This window comes from Melopsittacus undulatus, chromosome 4, assembly GCF_012275295.1.
Source record: "Melopsittacus undulatus isolate bMelUnd1 chromosome 4, bMelUnd1.mat.Z, whole genome shotgun sequence".
Lineage (NCBI taxonomy): Eukaryota > Metazoa > Chordata > Aves > Psittaciformes > Psittaculidae > Melopsittacus > Melopsittacus undulatus.
The window spans coordinates 50,864,373-50,882,402 of record NC_047530.1 but is presented as its reverse complement, the minus strand read 5'-3'; the positions used below and the strand labels follow the sequence as shown (position 1 = coordinate 50,882,402).

Sequence of the window (18,030 nt, the reverse complement as noted above, 5' to 3'; positions counted from 1 at the left end):
TCCCTCAAACAGCATGAGCCTGCTGAGGGGAGGTCGCTAAGTGCCAAAGCACTTGAAAGAAATTAGGGGATGGGGAGGGAAAAAAGGGTGGAGGGCTTGGAAAAAGTGCCACGTTTTACATCCTAATAACTGTCTGGAGAGCTGGGGGCCAATGGGGTCCTGCCAGCATCTCATTGGTAAGCCTAGGGCTGTGTCAGGGCTGACCTGGATGGATGGACGGATGGCTGTCTAGAGGAGCTCTGGGCAGGCAGCATCCTGCTGCAGGCTTCAGAGGACATGGATGTTTCCCCAGGAGGGCTGCAGAGGAGGAAGCCAGCTCCCTTAGCTCAGTGCTGCTGGGTGGAGATGGAGATGGCAGCTCTTCAGGAATGGCTGCTTTTGTGAGTTACTGGGGACAAACGAGCAGGCATTTCTCTGTGGTGCTCTTATGCCTTGGCAAACTCAAGGTGGAGATGCCATCAGAAGAGCATGCTTCTGGGATGAGCACCACAGGGAGTGTGCTGTAGATCTAATCTCACTTACATGATGGAAATATTTTCATGGGGTCAGAGCTACTTCCTGCAGCAAAGCTGGCCTGCCCAAGGCAGTGAGGGGGCATTCTCCTCAACTGGACCATATGTGGAGGTTAGAGGAAGCTCTCCAGGACACAACTACTAGCTTGGTGCAAAGAGTAGACATGCCAGTTAGTGAGGTTTATGGTTGCTGCAGACACGCGGGGCTTCCAGTTGATGTCTCTGACACAAGAGAAACCAGATCTGCACCCTTGCCATATCATATTGCTTAGGTGAGGACCTTGTGCAAGACAAGAAATTGAGGGAAGTGGCCTCCACCTTGGTGACCTGTGTTGAGCCAGCACAGGGATGAGTTTCCGTGGTCTGCCATGCCACACAGATAGACTCAGGCTGGGTGTGTTTTGGGTTTTCCTGCTCTTTTGCCTGTCCTGACCAGAAGAGGGTCACAGCCAGGCTGATCACTTGCCACACACATCTCTGTGATGCTTGTGACTCATGTGGCCACCACACCTCACCTGACACACATGTCCATGGAAGTGACACCACGGACACAGCCCTAATGAGAAGGCAGCTGGCCTAGCCTGTGTGCTAAGCTATGCCCGTCTTTCTGTCCCTCGGCTGCAGTGTGGCCTCTCCTGTTTGGATGTTCCCATTCAGCTAAGCCATGTGCCCATCTTCTCATTACAGGCACTCCAGGGAGAGGTGGGATTAAAGGATTATGGTAATGTTCTTCAGGAACACTCAAGAAGATTAAGATGGCTATAATAAACTGATAAGTGAGGGACACAGCTATATTTCTGAAATCCTAATTTAGGTTCCAGGTTAACCTTTTCCCCTGGTCTCATGTCACTATAGTGAGAAGAACCCTTATGTCAGCAGTGCTCCATGGCTATGCCTGTTCCTTCAGTTTTCCTTTTGACCCATCTGAGCAGAAGCAGAAAGACATCTTCCTTCTCCGGTAACCTTCCCAGGTATTAGAGCTCATTCTTCTCAGAGACCATCTCACACACAGCCTGCAAGGTACTGTGAAGGTCTCGTAGCCTCTGCTGGTACCTGGGGTGTCTGTTAGATGGGGATGAGCCCACAACCCCTCAGCCTGGCTTCAAAATGTCCTGTAAAGGTTGCTGGCAGAGAGGTGGCTTACCTGCTTTTGACCTGGCTGGGCATGCTCTTTGAGAAGTCCTTGTGTCTTGGGTCTGATGCCAAGGTTACTGCTCCCTACAGCCGCACTCAGACATCTCCATCTCCCATAAAGGCCACCAGAAAGAGGGGCAGAATGGACTTGTTCTGCCTTCCCCCATGTCTTTCAGGTAGAGCTGGGAGTGGGACCTGGCTGATACATCACATGTGTCTGCCACCAGGAGAAGACCTTTATCTGGTTGTTCTGCAGGAGGGTGGCTATTAGATAAGCCAGGAAGCCTCTTTGTCTGTCTTCTCCAGTCTCTTCGACCAAAACTCCTGGTCATCTGTTAGAACTTTGTGCATTGAAGGCCTCTTCTGCTGGCTTACTCCTCTCAGAGCAGTTCAGTGATCAAGGATCTGTTATCTTTCCCAGACTCGTCTATTTGTATCTGAGACCTCCAAAGTTTACCCCTTGCTTGTTATCTGGAGAGTAGATACCACATTATCTCTGGAGGTACCCAATGTGCCCCCTGTGTTGGATCACTCCTTCCTCCCACTTCAGTCTTTTGCTCTCATCCCTCAGCTGTGGTATTATCCCCATCCATTTTGTCTATTGACTCTCATTCCTTTTTTATTTCTTGGATGTAATTGGAAGAGCGGAGAAGAATTCGCAGCCTGGTGTCCTGATGGGGAAGGGAGACAGAAAGTGATTTGGGGAGTGGGGTGTGAAAGGAAGACGAAGGGGAAAAGCTGCTAATTTGCATCCTTTCTGAGTGCCCTGGCTCTATAGCCAAGGTACAGCAGGGGGTCTTCTGGCAAGGCGGTAGCCACGTAATGAGGTGTGTCACATCGCAGCAGGAGCCCCCCTTGCTCCCCCTCAGACCCCCTCATTAGAACTGTTTCAGTTTTTAAGCCCCCCTGCAGGAGTGCTGGGGGAGGCGAGAGGAGCGGGGTCCCTGTGGGGGGGGACCGCAGGCTGCCCGCCGAGGGGCAGCTCTGATTGGAGTCACTGCAAGGAGCCGCAGAGCCCTACAAGCTTGCTGTGGGGCTGGGGACTGCGATGCCACAGAGCTGCGGGGCTGCCAGAGTCCTTTGTGCCAGGAGGGGCCATCATTAGTGCGGTTTTTAGCAGATTGCCCCCCCCAGTTTGAATTAGTGCATTGGCAGGGGCAGCCTGCATGTGATATAGGGGCAGGGGAATATTGCACATCCTAATGTGGCCTCATACTGGGAGCTTAGAGCCAGAAGCCTGGGACATGTACCCTCTGCTTTGGGAGGCAGGTCTGGTAGCCCAGGGAAGTTGGGGCTGTTAATGCTGGAGTCATGAGCCAGAGCAAATGCTGGAACGCCCATCCTCATATTCTGTGGCTTTCCATGCCTTTCCTGTGAGCTGGCTGTGTCCTTCAGGTTTGGTGGCTGGTGACTGAGATTCCTGTCATTTCATCCAGTAGTGAAATGACAGGGACCCATTTCTCTTTTCTGTCATGAGCTATCATTGCAGTAGGTGCCCACACCACAGGGGCTTTGACTGTGGGAGCTTCCAAGAACCGCTGGCTCACTGGGATCAGCATGATGCATAAGCCTCCTCTAGTCCATGGGCTAAATCCTGGTCCTGCAGAAGTCAATGAAAATCTTTACAATGGCCTTTCCAGGCATGGCATTCATAGTCCTCCTAATTCAGATGCATTAAAGCTTCTCAGAACAGCTTGTGGGTTCTCTCTAAAACACCGTCTGGCAGGAACAAGAGGAGCCTGGTAGTAGCCAGGGCTTATTTTCTGAATGACTGCAGCAGCATTAAAACCTAATGCCATTAAAACATGACTGCAATGATGTGTGCCATTAAAACCTTAGAAGATATCCTGAGCTGAATGCCCCCCACCTGCCTATTTCTCTTGCAGACCCCATGGGCTGGGCATGAAGGAACCTTATTCTTCTGGTGGCATTTTAAAGAGAACCAGGCTTGACCCTCCTCAGCTCCTAAAACAGAGCCCAGATATGTACCCCTGTAAACGAACCCCCTTTCAAAGTCTGTGCAAGTTTGATGCTGGAAAGCAGTAGTCACTTCGGGGCCATCTTGGTCCAAGTACAGCTTCCCACGGCCTCTGCCCTAATGCCTGTCCTGTTTCTTGAAGGCTCAACTTCTTGGCTTCTGAGAGAGGTCATTTTCTCTTGACTTGCCAGGAGGCAAGCTGGCAAGACACCCATGAGCAGGCTCTGATTAAAAGGCAGATGGAAATCCACTGTAAAATGATGGATGTGAGTGAGCAAACCTGATTTGGTGGTGTGTCTGATGGGTCCTGAACTAGCTATTACCGTGCAGCAGCAAAACCTTAGAGCTGAGCTAAGCTACTTCTGTGAAACCATTAGGTCTGTGCTTGGCAGAGGTCAGGGAAATGAAATTGGGTGCAAGGAGCTGTTGGGTTGGGAGCAGGGAAAGGAGGAGATGTCTTGCCCTATGGAGGTGCCTCATGCCTGCCTTTCAAACATGGCATGTCAGGGCTGGCCAAGGTTGTCAAAGGAATCTTTGCAGCAGGAGGCTCTGTAGATGCTCTGACCTGAAAGGGTCCTAAACAAGATCTAAATGTGGTGAGAACCGTGGGGAAGGTGATTAGGGAATGGGCATGTTTGGCCTCTTCCAGCGCAAGTAGTAAGGGTCACCCAGAGAAACCATAGGTTAGCAGATTTGGAGCAAACCAGGGAAAGGACATCATCATAGCTGGCAACCCATTCTGCTACCTGCCACTGGCCACTGGGCCTGTTAAAATTGACATGGCTTCAGAAAGCTATTAAGCAAATTCATGGAAGAAAGTTCCACTGAGGACTATTAAATACAGAGAGAAAACCTCTGTCTTGGGCAGCTCTGAAGCCACAGGTGCCCTCAGGCTTTGAGACATACCTAGAAAGTGTGGCTTGTTGCACTCTTACACTCTTATGAGGGCATCTTCTGAAGGCCAAGCCCTTGGGGATGTGGCCCGAGGTGAATATCACATCCTGCCCAGCTGACCAGTTGTCTTCTCCTTTCCTCTCTTTCCAGGTTCAGCACAATGAGTTGGCATCCTGGCTGTTAGCAGTGTGAGGAGACCAGGACAGGTGCTGCCCTGCTCACCCCTTACTCCCTTGCTCGTTTCCCTCAGGAAGACGGGTGTTGGCGTCCTTCCGCCCCTTGCCCCCCACTCACCATAGAGGGGACAGGCCCGTTATGGCTGGGGACAGGCTCCCACGCAAGGTGATGGACCCAAAGAAGCTGGCCACCCTCCTGCGGAACGGAGCAGAGGGCACCCTGGTCATTGACAGCCGCTCCTTTGTGGAGTACAACTCCTGGCACGTCCTCAGCTCTGTCAACATCTGCTGCTCCAAGCTCGTCAAGAGGAGGCTCCAGCAGGACAAGGTCTCCATCACAGAACTCATCCAGCCTGCCTCCAAGATGAAGGTAGGGTGTCCTTTCCAGGTGGATGCTTGTATCCCTCTTCCCAGTAGAAAAGGGAAGGGTGGGGATGGGGTGCAGACTGGCTTAAGGGCTGGCTACATGGTATGGAATGGCTATGCCTGGTATGTACATCATCCTCCTCCATCCCTTGACACCAGTATCTGCTGGCACCCTTTGGGGAGTTGGAGTGTGAGCTCATGCAGGCACAGGGCTGTCCTTCAGGACCTGCTCATTGCTCCCACCCCGGTGACGTGGCTCCCTTCTCCAGGAGTCCTTCCCAGGCAAGTCTAACAGGTATATCAGCCTTCAGAGTTGTCCTACGCCAGCAAACAACTCCCCAAAGCCTTCCTGGAGCTGTAAGCTTAATCCCCTGCTAAAAACTCTTCCCCGCCCCTCTGTCATTTCTAACTCCATTCAGGGACATGTAATCCTCCTCCCCTGTGACGCCAGGAGCTCTTATCCGGTGTCATGGCATATTATCTCTCACAGGCTCCTCTCTCTATCACTCCTAGTTGAATAATAGAGGTGGCTCTGAGCCACGGAGCTGGGCTAGAGCCCTGGCCAGGGTGCCCTCACGGTGCCATAGCCTGGACCTTGCCCTCCACTGCGATGCTGCTGGAGGCCTGCACCGGTGGGTGCCGGTTGGTTTTCCACCGCAGCCCACCCTCCCTCCAGCTCGCTTTTACCATTCCCCCTCCCGCCTTGCGATTTTATGGCAAAGCGAGGGTAATTCAGGCGATTAATCAAATGCTGGGCCCAGCTGGAGCCATCTGTGGCGTGTCCCCCCCCCTCGCCACCCCACAGAGCCACTGCTGCCCGCATTGGCTGCCGGTGACATCACCCCGCTGGGATCAAGGGGACTCGCAGTGCGGGGGGGCCAGGCTCGCACCAATCTGCTGCGGTGATGCTCTGCGCTGGGCGATTTGGAGGGGATTGCAGGACTGATTCCTGAACGGCTTTAGCTGCTCTTAAATCCGAGGGGAATAAAGCAGAATAATCAGTTTTGTGTGAGGCAGGAGGAGAGCAGTAGGCTGCCTTCCTCCCAGAGAGGGTCACCTCTGCAGTGGCCGCTGTCGCATCAGGTGGAGCAGCAGCAGCAAAGGCAATGCGCAAGGGGAGGAAGAAGAGGAGGATGATGGGGAAAGGGAAGCATGGAAGTGTTAATGTCAGCTGATGCTGTCCACCTTCAACCCTGCAGCCTATGAGCTGCAGAGGAGCAGTGGCTCCCAGAGGGGTTGACTGGTCTATCCTGGTGGTCCCTGTTCTGTTCTCATAGGAGCAGCAAACGCCTCCTTCCCGCTCCTGGATCGTTGCATAATGGTCCAGGTACCGGCTGTGGATGTGATTATAACCAGGGATGCTAGGGGGAGCGGAGGAGAGGCGCTGCCTCCGTCTTTAATTCACGGCTTTTTCCTTTTCTGTTCTTTTTGGTATGGCTGAAATCTCTCCCAGCGCATCCGCAGGCAGGAGGCCACCTGCCCCTGCTGCTGCTCGTGCGCTGGCTCTCCCAGTGCATGCAGCCTGGGGATTAATTAAGCCTCAGGACGCCCCTGTGAGGTTAAGCCATTTGCCCTGGGAAGATGAAGTGGGATCCAGAGGGGTTACAGCCATATCCTCATCTGGCATAAAGCAGGTGCAGTGGCCATGGCTTAGGATGCCCAAGACTTTTCATTACTATCTGCAAGTCTGTATTTTTGTGTGATGAACTCTACCCCTTTCTCTTTCCCCCATGCCTCTGATTTCAGACACTTGGGTTGTAGATGTAGTTTGGGGCCCCCAGTGATCAATAAGGTCTGTTGCTCGAGGTGCACAGACCCTCAGAGGGGGATGCTGAAAGCTGGTTTAGGTCTCCATTACCCTGTATCATACCCTGCCTTCACCTGCCATCCCTGGCCTGCTCTACCCCTGGCTCCCCACACCAGGGCTAGGGAAGGTGGTGGGGTAAAGTCAGAGGGGTGGGGGAAATGGCTGGTGTTGGGAGCAGATGGCAGGAAGGGTGACATCAGTGGTGCGATTGTCCGGCCCCATTATTCCTTCTGACGGGCCTCCCGCCCTCCTCCTGTTTCCTGCTCCCGGCCAGCCAGGGCTGCTGAGACAAAGGCGGCTGGCAGCGACGTGGGCCTGCCCAGGCAGGGAAAGGGCAGTCCTGAGCCCCCACCTTGCCCTGCTCCTCCTTGTCTGCCCAGAGCAAAGAGAGCTTTTGGACAACCCCACCTGGCTCTCCCCTCTGCTGTTCCCACCTGCTTGCAGGCAGGGGGGATGAGAGCATTTGTCTAATTTGCCTTTCCCAGTGTTCACACCCCTCTTTTCCATACTGAAGAGTACCACTAACAATGCTTCTGGAGGCTGTGGTTTGTAGCGATGCTGTGGGATAACAGCAGCTCCTGGCTTTTTTGGTCCAAGGAAAGGAAAGGGCCATTTGGTAGGAAAGAAGAAATAGGGAAAATAAAAATCCCTTTCCTTTTCCAATATGCCTACAATTATGGTCGTAGCTAAGCCACCACTCCCCGAGCCCCATCGTGCACCATCTTCCCATGGTGCCGTAGCTGGGAAATACTGCAGCAGCAATTCATTTCCCAATTAGCAATAGTCTCCCTCCACACAAAGATGGTACCAACATAGTATTCTGGTTTTGGGTTTGAACCCTTCTTTCAATACTAACAATAATAAACGTTCCCAATAATAAATTCCAATCACAACTGGAATAATTCAGCTCCTCAGTACAGTTTCAGGGGCAGAGGTTATGGGAAATTCCTGCTTGGGATTTTCACTAGCATTTCTTGAGGGAGATGTTGAAATTTTCACTTCTTCAAGATCCCCCTGGAAAGTCTTTCTACCTCTCAACCCCTTGCTTCCTGAAACGTAGCTATGTCCAGAGCAGCTACAGCCACGGTTTGGGTCTCTTTGGGCGATTGGAATATTTATGTATTTGCATTAGGAGCATGGCTCTGCAAGCAGCTGTTTTGCTTGAGGGGAAGCTGGGGCTTATTTTCGAGCCGTGTGCCTGGCTGCTCTTTATGTTGATGGAAGCCCTGTTATTTCAGTGGGGTGATTCACTGTGTTTTGAAACAATATGTGACTGAGATGTTGGTAACAATTGGGATAATCAGGATAGCGTGCTCTTATCTTAGCCTAGATCACCTGAAGAGCATCATGATCCCTGCTTGGTAGCCAGGGAAAGGTGGAGCAGGGACGAGGACTGTGTTAAACCACCCAGTATCTGGCACCACATGTCCAGCCAGGGCTGGGGAGGATGATAGGGAGCACTGGGCTGCGCCATAGCCACTTGCTGTCTGAATGTGGGAACCCTTTGTGGAGGGTGATTCCTGGGGGTTTGGTTACTTCAGCAGTCTTGGGGTGATGGGTGATGGGAGTTCAAGACATGCGCAGTCTTGAATCCCCATGGGAGGGCTCCCACCACTGAGGTGCTGCTCCTCAGAATGACTCCTCCATTGTCAGCTGTGCTGCTGCTCTGTGTTAGCACCTGGCAGAATCAGGAGTCTGGCCCTAAGCATCTCTTCAGGTTTACCCTCCTCCTCTGCCCCACTTATCTTTTAACCTCTGAATATTTAAGGCCAGAGATGAGGCTGAACCTTCCCCTGCTATCAGGAGTGTGTGAAGTTAATGAGAAACCATGGGGACCTGATTAAACATCTACCTCTCATTTCAATTTGTGGCAAGGAGCCGTGGCTACAGCGTGGGCTGCTTGTGTGCTCCATGACAGCTCCTCAGGACCATCTTGCAGGCATTCTCACCCCAGCAAGCGGGGTATTTATTTTCTGTGGCCAGGCCATGCGAGGCCAGCATTTGTTTGGCATTTACATTGAGTGAAACCTTATAACTTTAATAAGATGTAAACCGTGTCGCACATCTCTGCCGTTGCTCAGCAACCCTGCAGTAATGGCCCAAACAAAGCCTCCCCATGCGGAGGGAACACTAAATCCTATTGTGGGATAATTCTGCTTGGCCAGAGCTGCTATCTCCCCTGCAACCACCCTGATCTGGACCATGCAGCCAGGATGAGCCCCTGCCCTACCACTGCTCAGTCCCCACCTCACTGTGCTTTTGGGGGAGATGCTTTTGTTAACTTGGGGCTTCAGGGAGGGGACTGGGTTTTTGGGATATGCTAACAGTGTGCTAGAGGGGCTTGAAGGGATAGTAGCCCTATTAAGGACTGGCAGTCTTCCGGCTCAGAGCTGGCTCTGCAGCTACTGTGTTTTCCTCCAGCTGTGCTTGGATAGCCTCTTGTGAAAGTCCTGCTTCAGGGATGGGGGAGGCAGAGATGCCAGTATAGATCCTCAGCTGGCTTGCCCCCGGGTGGATTCAGTCATTTTTCAGTGTCTTATTTTAAAATTCCCGTGTCCTTTTCCCTTCCTGCTCATCCTGCTGCTGCCTTTTCAACCCTCCCATCCTCCTGCTGACCTGCAGGGCCAGTTTTGCTCTCCAGTTCCTGGTGCTGTGATGGAGACATGCAGCTCCTATGAGCTTCCCCCTTCCTAATGCAGAGCTGCACATGGTGCCCCAGCAGGGATTTCTGCCAATGCAGGACTGTCCTTCTGCTGCGGCGAGGAGACGTGATGAGCTCAGCTAAATCAGTGCACTCTGCAGTTTTATTTGGATGGCGCTCACGTTGTGAGCAGGGAAGCACCTGCAGCAGGGTGTGAAAGCAGCATTAATGCTGACAGCAATCCCGAGTGAATCTGCTCTGGTGGTAAAATAGGGCATGGCAGTGAGACAGCAAAAGGAGGTGGGTACCTGTGAGAGGTTCCTAGTTTGAGTGGTCTCCTAAGGAGATTTTGGAGAGGGCCAGGCAGGGGGTGGGCACTGGGTGACTCCAACACAAGCTGGAGGAGAGATCTGCTCGGGTGTGCAGACCCTGCTTCCCTGCCTGCTGCCTCCTCCTCCTCCCACAGTGTGATGGATGTGCCTTACCCCACTGGCTGGGGGGGGGGCAGGCGCTCAGGAGGCAGGCGTATGCCATCAGCATTCGACAGATGCACTGAGCTATGCTTATGTGAGGATTTTTACCTTCTTTTAATGCATGGGCCTTCATGTAGGTGTAGGAATGGTTGGCTGCACTTTGAGGGCTCTTGCTGCAATCTAGCCATCAATAGGTATGGAGGGACTCCTGCCTGCAGACAGCTGCGTGCCTTCAGGGTACCGCACCATCTCACCTGCACCAGAGACTGCAGCATCAGGCAGTAGGGTTAGGTACTGTCTGTGGTGTGTAAAGTCACATGAGAGCAGCCCAGGAGCTCCTTTCCCTCTCCCCATCATATCTCTACAGTGTACAAGCCCTGCCATGCATTACAAAAGGAAGAAGGAACATCCCCTGAGCATCCACTGAGCTAAAGAAGAGCTCCTTCAGCCCTCAAGGGTGATCTGCAGGTTTGGGTTGAGCTTTCAGAGGGGTAGTGCCTACAGAGGTGTCACTGTGCTGGACAGTGTCTCCAGGTTGAGGCCTGAAGAGCCCCATTTGCTCCAGCCACAGCATGAGGGCTGTGCTGGCAGCACGCCTGTCTGCAGAATCACCCCCAAATCCTCATGACACCAGCCAGGCAGCAGAGGAGTATCTGAGGGCAAAGGCTGGGTGGGGAGGTGGAAGAAGTCACAGTGACTTCTGGGATGCACTTAAGTAATGGCAAGCTAAAGGTGGGCAATGGGGAGGAGTGACCCTGTTTCAGGTTAGGATGCTGAAAAGTTGCCATCAGTGGAGCTACTCCAGCAGGCAACTGCACTGTCACGCTTGCTTGTAGCCATGAAGCACAGTCCCAGCCTGCCTGGACCCTTCAGGCGGTGATCAAAAGCCAGCTTGTGGATATGGTGTAGAGCTGTGATCTTCTGCTGCTAAATTCAGCTTTGCCTCCCATGGCAGTGTGGGCAGCAGCACCCTCAGCACTCAGCCTGTTTCTCTGACACCCAGTTTTCGCTGTTCCCCTGCAGGTGGAGGCGGAGGAGCACCAGGACGTGGTGGTCTATGACCAGAGCACACGGGACGTGGCTGGCTTGGCTGCTGACAGCTTCCTCTCCATCCTCCTGGGCAAGCTGGACAGCTGTTTCCACAGTGTCTCCATCCTTACAGGTAGGAACCCTGGGCTACCCCTCCACCTGGCACTCGTGCCCCAAGGCTGGAGTTATGGAGCTGTGGCCACACATGTCCATGTGTGCCTGCTTTCCTGGCCACCAGTGGCTGTGGTGGTGGAGGGCAGCCCTGCACGCAGACCAAGGAGGCTCAGCCCACACTGGCATTCTTGGGTACTCCCTGTGCATTCATTCCTTGCACCTTCTAGCTCTCCACCACCGCACCCACCAGCCTGGGTGCAGTGAGAGAAGAGGTTATGTGGTGGTCACGACGGCATAGATCCAGAAACCTTCATTCTGCCATTTCTACACTGCTTCATCCCTGGTCAAAGTGCCAAGAGCCAGACCTGGTTCAGCTGTTCTGCTCCCTCTCGATGCTGTTAAAGGGAAGGCTGGGAGGAAATCCATGGATGTGCTGGGAGAGGGAAGGGGAAGGAGGGCAGAGGCAGAGGGTCATCACTGACTGAGTCAAGGTCTGCTGGAGATAGTGCTTTCCAGGCGCGAGTGCACAGGCAGGAGGAGGCACGTGCTGCCCTAATTACAGCCCTTCTGCATAGTGAAATGGAAGGCAGGCAGCCGATGAATGAAACACTCCAACCCAGCAGAGAGGAGGAGAAAGAGGCAGAGAGCTGCTGAAGGGAGAGTTAAAGCTGCCTTTAACTCCCCGTGGCTGGGACATCTTCCTGGCTGGCTGCCCACCTCTGAGCTTGCTGCCTGTGGAGGGGTGGGCAGATGCTGCCCCTTGGCCCTGCTGAGCTCAACCAAGCTCCTAGATACTGCCAAAAGCAGAGATGGGGATCGCCTCTGTTCCCCAAGCCCATCCTCATCCTGTGGTGATTGAGTATTGCTTCGGGGCTCACACAGGTGTACTGACCTCTGTGATCCCAAGGCAACACAGGGATGGAGGAAGCTGTTGTTCCTGCCAATCCAGCAGTGTAACAGACCCTTGGAAGGGGTAGTTGTGATGGGGAAGGTGGCACAAGCAAGTGGCATTCAAGGAACCCTGTCTGTGCAAGGCATGGGTAAGTGCTGCTGGATTAGAGCAGCTGCATTGTGATGGGGAGAACAGAGAAGAGAAACAGTGGTATAAACCTCACAGTTTGAGGGTTTCAAAAGCAAGCAGGGACTACATGAAATCACAGTAAAGCTGATTAACATGGCCCAGGCTGCAGGAGCTTGGCTGAGGCCCGTGCTGGAAAATGCCACCATGAGCTTGCTATGGCAGCCCTTGGCCTGGCCAAGCAGCAGTGCCTGTGGCTCCAAGGTTGTTGTGGCATAAACAAGGATATGGCTTGGAGCATGGTGCGGGAGAAGAAGTTGGATTCAGTCACATCTGGAAAGGAGCCTGTTTAGTAACCAGGACAGGTCAGGAAACAGCCTTTGCATGACCCCAGCACCCCACAACCTGCTGCCACTTTCCCAGGGCTGGGCAAGGGACAGCACTGTTTGCTGGCTGCAAACCCGCATCCCCAAGTCCTCCTGAGGCAGGGATGGAGATGGCTGAGGTGGCCCTAAAAGCCTGGGAGCTTTCTGCTCCCTGGGAAAGCAAGGGCAGGCTTGGGGGCCCCCCATAGTACTGGTGCACTTCAGCAGCATGCATGTCATGCCCCATGCTGGGTGAGCATCAGCAACATGCCACCCCCCTCACCATCAGCATCACCATCATCGAGCCTCCATAAGCAAACCTGCACCTTGCTTGGGCACATGCAGACTCCATCTTCAGGGCAGCCATTTCCATCCCTCTGTGCTGCAGAAGCCCAGACACCAAAGCAGGAGTGTGGCTGTGCTGGGTGCCGAGCAAAACCTTAAACCTCCCTAAGTAAAAGTGCTGCAGGACCACAGCCTGCTGTGGAACATGGACCACCAGTGGGTGGAAAAACCGGGAACTGAAATGTAGAACCCTGTGTCATGGCAGCGGTGTTTTACATGGAAATGGTGACTGGAAGCCACTGCAGAGAGCATCTGGGGAAGGCTGGGCATGCTGTCCGACAGGCACAGCTTCCTCCTGCCTGCTGTGGGCAGCAGACATGTTGTTTCAAAGGCAGCTCAGCAGCACTTGAGAGCTCTGGGGCAGGATATTTGGGCTGGGCCTGATTCTGGCCCCTCTCCCTGGTGGGATTTAACTACCCACTCCAGGCTCAGGCACCTTGTCCCACCCCAACCCAGCCTGTGTCCCAAAGGAAGTGCCTGGGTCCTCCCTGGAGGTGGCTTGTGACCCCAGTGGGGAGTTGGCCTGGCAAGGGTTCTATCCTGAAATCTCAGCCTGCCCCTAAATGGATGCCAGCACCTCAGGGAGCCCCATCCTGAGTGTCCCCAGTCTGGTGTGGCAGCCATATGCAGCCTCTCCGTGATCCCCAGCTCTCATCAACCCAGGCAAAGTGACACACATCCATTCCTTGCTGTCCCCATCTCGTGCAAATGCCTTGCTCGGCCATTCCTGCTCAACTCCAGCCCATCATCCTTGAGACCCTTGAAGCAGCTGATGGAGGCTGGTGGGCGAGGGCAGAGGAGCCAGGCATGAGGAGCAGTGGCAGGGACCCCTTAAGGGTTAACAGCTCAGAAGCAGCAATTCCAGCAGGCTGGGAAGGAGGAACCTGAGTCAATTATTCCCAGTCTTGGAAATCATCAGCTTCTCTTCTTTTTTCCTTTTTTTTTTTCTTTAATTGTGTAAGTATAAATAGTGCTGCTTGCTGCCCTCCATCCGTGGGAGCAGAAAGACTGTTGATTTATATGGTTTTCCTGACATCACATGAAGTGGTGGAAAACTGAATGGAGCCAACATTTTTCCTGCATTACGTAATGCCCCCTCCCTCCCAGCCTAGCTCTGCTATTCCTGCAGGAGCCTGACTGTTCTTTAACCTTTGTTTACTTCAGCACAAACCCTTGCTTTTTGCCTCCCTCTCTTCCCCCCCCCCCCCCCCCCCCCGCTATTTTTTGCCTTTTTTTTCTTTTTTTTTCCTTTTTTTTTCCTTTTTTTTTTTCACTTTGCTTTTTTACCCCCTTCTTCCTCTTTGCAAACACAGACTTGGATTTTATTAAAAGCCATTATCTGTTTATGAAGCAGCAGCAACAGCAGCTTTCTGGCTCCATCGCTCCCTGACGGCTCCCGCATGCCAGCTCTTGTATCGGAGCCTGACCAGAGCCAAAGCACGGTGCTGAGCTGCTGGGTGCTGAGCTTCACCAGCTCCTCTCCATTTGCCCAGCTGCAGTAGAGGGTGGAGAGATTCTCCTTTACTTTCATTCAGTGGCTAAAAGTGACAGCTGAGGGCTTGGGATGCTCATCAGGATGATGCTCAGGTATCCATCCTCCATTGTGTCCTTGGGCTGGGCACTGGGCTCCCCTCTCCTGTGCCCCCAGCCATATGCCACCTGGAGAGGACAGCGGGGTGGCAGTGTGACCAGCAGCCTGGACTGCTGGGTTTGGAACTCTCATTGCACAGCAGAGGCTCTTTACACTGTGGTTTCATGTGCCAGGGAGCTTTGTCATTGCGATATCGTTCTCTGACCTGAAACAGGCCCCTCACTTGCTTTCTGAACTCGAGTCATGAGCTTTTCATCTGGCTTGGGAGCATGTGTGAGATCATCTTCAGCCCCCTTGTACCCCCCCCCCCTTGTACCAATTCTTCAAGGAATGTTTAAATTTTCCAGTCCTGTTCTTTCTAAATTTGGAGCGTCTGTTTACTCCCAGGATTCGGAAAGAATGTGACAATATCATCAGCGAGAAATCCCTCCCAGCCCTCCACTCGCCATCCTCCTCGGCAGCGCTGGCCATCACCCAGGCCTCTCCAGCCCAGCCATCCAGCACAACCAGGGAGAGCTGTAATTGTACAGCAGTGGTGATCCGGAGAGGGCTGAGATTTGGGAGATTTCAAGGGAGTCTACCAAAGGGAGGTGACTTGAGAGCAGACAATATAAAGTAGTTGAAAAGGAAAGGGGATTTCCATTGCAGCAGCTGACACTTGGGCTGCCCAGGCATGAGTAGGTTCAGCACTGGCTGGAATTATTTTAGAAATGAGGACTCGGGGACAAATTATTTTAATAAAAAAATAAAAGAAAAAATACATTTTTTTTCTGCATAGGGACAGTCCTAAAAAGAGGATAATCATTAGGGCAGATGAATGTCACTTTGCTCATCCTTGGTTGAAAATACAGTGATGCTTTTGCATGTCATGTCAGTGGGAAGCCACATGCTAGCATCACATCTCCCTTGCTGCCTGCTCCGCTTGAAACATGTTGGGCTGGAGCTGGTTTAGAGGAAAAGACAAGATATATGAAAAAAGCCAAGCTAGGCAGGTGCAAAAGTAGCACATAGGCAGGGCAGGGAAGGGCAGAGCAGAGGAGGCTTGGTTTTAGTCGGAATCCCAGGGGCTGGAGACTGTGTGCATCTGAAAGGCAGCAGGAGTACAAATGAATCTGCAAAGCTTGTCCTGGCTGATGCTGAAGCTAAAAGCTTAGCAGGACCCAGAACCAGAATCAAGGAATCTTTACAAACTTGATGTAAGAAAAAAAATAATGTAAAACCTAAGAAAGAAAATACCCTGAGCACTCACACTTTGGTCATCAGTCAGAAGCTGTCTGATGGGAGTGGGGAAGTAGGACCCCACTGCAGCTGATTGTTTGATGGTCACCTTCCTCATCTCCCTGTCTGGACAGCATCATGGTTTCACCTGACAACTTCCATATGTGAGTATGTCTTCTGGGGACATGAGCTGGTGGACTTTGTCCTCTGCCTCCAGCAGACCCTGAACTTGGTGCATGGGCCTGAATATGCACGCATAAATCAAGCATTAGGGCTAATTCAGGTACCCCCATGGTGCTGAGGTTGAAGACCACTCGTGGACTTACTGGCATGAATCCATCAGATGCGCCTGCAAGTTTTTCTCTAAAGTCTAATTAGTGCCTCTGAACCTCCCACAAAAACCCCTGCCCACCCTTGGACATCTCCATCCCATAGTGTACTATGGTGAACTGAAACAAACACGTCCTTGGCTGGTAGGAGTGTGGGTATGAATAGGGAAGGGACAGAGGTGGGAGGAGATGGGACAGAGCGTTCACATGGGACTCTCAATTTCTTGCTTATCCCAGACTTGGGAGTTTAGTAGAACAAGCTGTGCAACTAATGTGAATGGGGATCCTGGTTGCTCTCATCCTGCATGATGCTCGGGAAGGGAAGAAGGGTAAGAAGTGCTGTGGAGAGGGTTATGCCCAGCTTTTCTCAGGCTGCAGGTTGTGGGGCACAGGGGGATTACCTGTGGTGATGCTTTCCTTTTGACTGTTTGGAGGGCTGGTGGTAGGGCACTATGGCCAGACTAATGAGAGAGGCACTTCTTTAAAAATCAAATGGTAATGCCAAGATTTGTGATTTTTACAGTTAGGTAACTCTCCAAACCTCCCTCCCATTGACACAAAGCATCCCTGGGTCTGTGGCACTGAGCACTTGCTTTCTTTCCTGCAGCAAAGCCATCTGGGACCACTTTGGCCAGGGCAGGGCTGTGTTTTCTCACCCTCCAGTCCCCATTCGGTGTATGCTGGCGTCCAACCTCAGTCACCCAGCCCAGCGGTGGCCCTAGGGAGTGCTCCCCATCTCCGTGGCTCAAGGCAGGGTGTCAGAGTAAGGTGCCCTCTTCCCACCCTCTGCCACGACCAGGAGATGCCTGGGAGGATTTTGGCCCCAGTGGGACCAGCCGCTGCATCTCTGTCAGGGGTTAAGCCAGGTCATGTATGTGCAAGCTGATTGTATTCCAGACCTATGCTCTAAACCTCCCTGTTTAGCAACACTGTCGTCAGACAACTTGTTTTCCTGATTCTATAATTACCTCAAGGAGCTTCCCCACCCCCTCCGGTTGCGTTTGTTACCATCGGACCCAGAAAAGGCGAGCAAAAGGGGCGAAGGCAGGGAGGGATGGAAGAGAAGGGGCTCGGGGAAGAGCAGCACTCTGGTTGCCAAGACTTACAAAACCGCTGTGTAATTTTGTTTCTCATTTCTGGATAGCCGACAGGAGGAAGGCAACTTCCCCAGTAAGAGATCCCAATGGGCAGGAGCTGCTGCCCAGTTATGGTTTCCTTCCTTTTGAGAAACCTGCCTCCCCTCATCTGCCTCCCCCTTTCCCTGGGCCTATGATGCATGCTTGCAAAAGGTCAGCGCTGGCAATTATTCCAAGGTCCTGGCACTGGGTGGAGAGCGGAACTGCAGACCACTGCCCCAGTGGGCTCCTGCCAGGGTATAGGTACTGTCATGATGTAGGTATGTAGGTGCTGGAGACGGGCTTCTTGTGCTCCTGCTCTGCAGGTGGGTTGCATGAGACTCTCCGACCTGTTGCAGCAGATGGTTTTCTAGTGAGTGCTGTGGTAATGAGAGCAAAGTGGGGCCAGCGAGGCTGGGATCTCTCTCTAGGTCATGCACCTCTGTCTCCTAAAGAAGGGGTGGAGGCAGGGTGGGAGACAGCCTGACCAGGAGGAACACACAGGGAAAAGGGCTAAGGGGCAGCACCTGGTGTATGGGGTGTATTTCCACTCTATGGACATTGCCTTTCATCTCTTTACTTGCCAGCTCACCCCAACACCAGCTCCCAACCCCTGCCTTTGTCCTGGCAAAAGGGTGAAGAAGATGTGAAGAGAGCAGGGAGGAGAATGCTGTCTGGGAAATTATGCCTGCAGGCAGCATCTCCATGGACCTCACACTGGCATAGGAAGGGGATTGCTGACTCCCTGTGTTCAGTTGCCTTTTGCTGAGGGCAAGAGGGATGTGGAACACCATGGTGTGAGCCTCCTGCATGAGGGGCTGCTTGATGGTGTTGTGCCCAGCTCACTAGCTGGGGCTCCCAGTAGCCCTGAACTGAAAACTCAGTGCAAACACATCCTAAAGGAGCCTGCCAGTACCAAAATGAC

General features: G+C 52.9%; 1 protein-coding gene across 2 annotated transcripts in view; it reads left to right on the top strand.

The window, feature by feature from the left end:
• DUSP8 (dual specificity phosphatase 8) overlaps nt 1-18,030 on the top strand; it is a 45,918-nt gene that overhangs the window by 9,758 nt on the left and 18,130 nt on the right. For both annotated transcript variants that reach the window (XM_034061382.1, XM_034061383.1), the window contains exons 2-3: nt 4,669-5,064; nt 11,005-11,143. In XM_034061382.1, coding sequence (XP_033917273.1) covers nt 4,834-5,064; nt 11,005-11,143 — 370 coding nt within the window. In that variant the 5' untranslated portion in view covers nt 4,669-4,833. The remainder of the gene's footprint in view (nt 1-4,668; nt 5,065-11,004; nt 11,144-18,030) is intronic.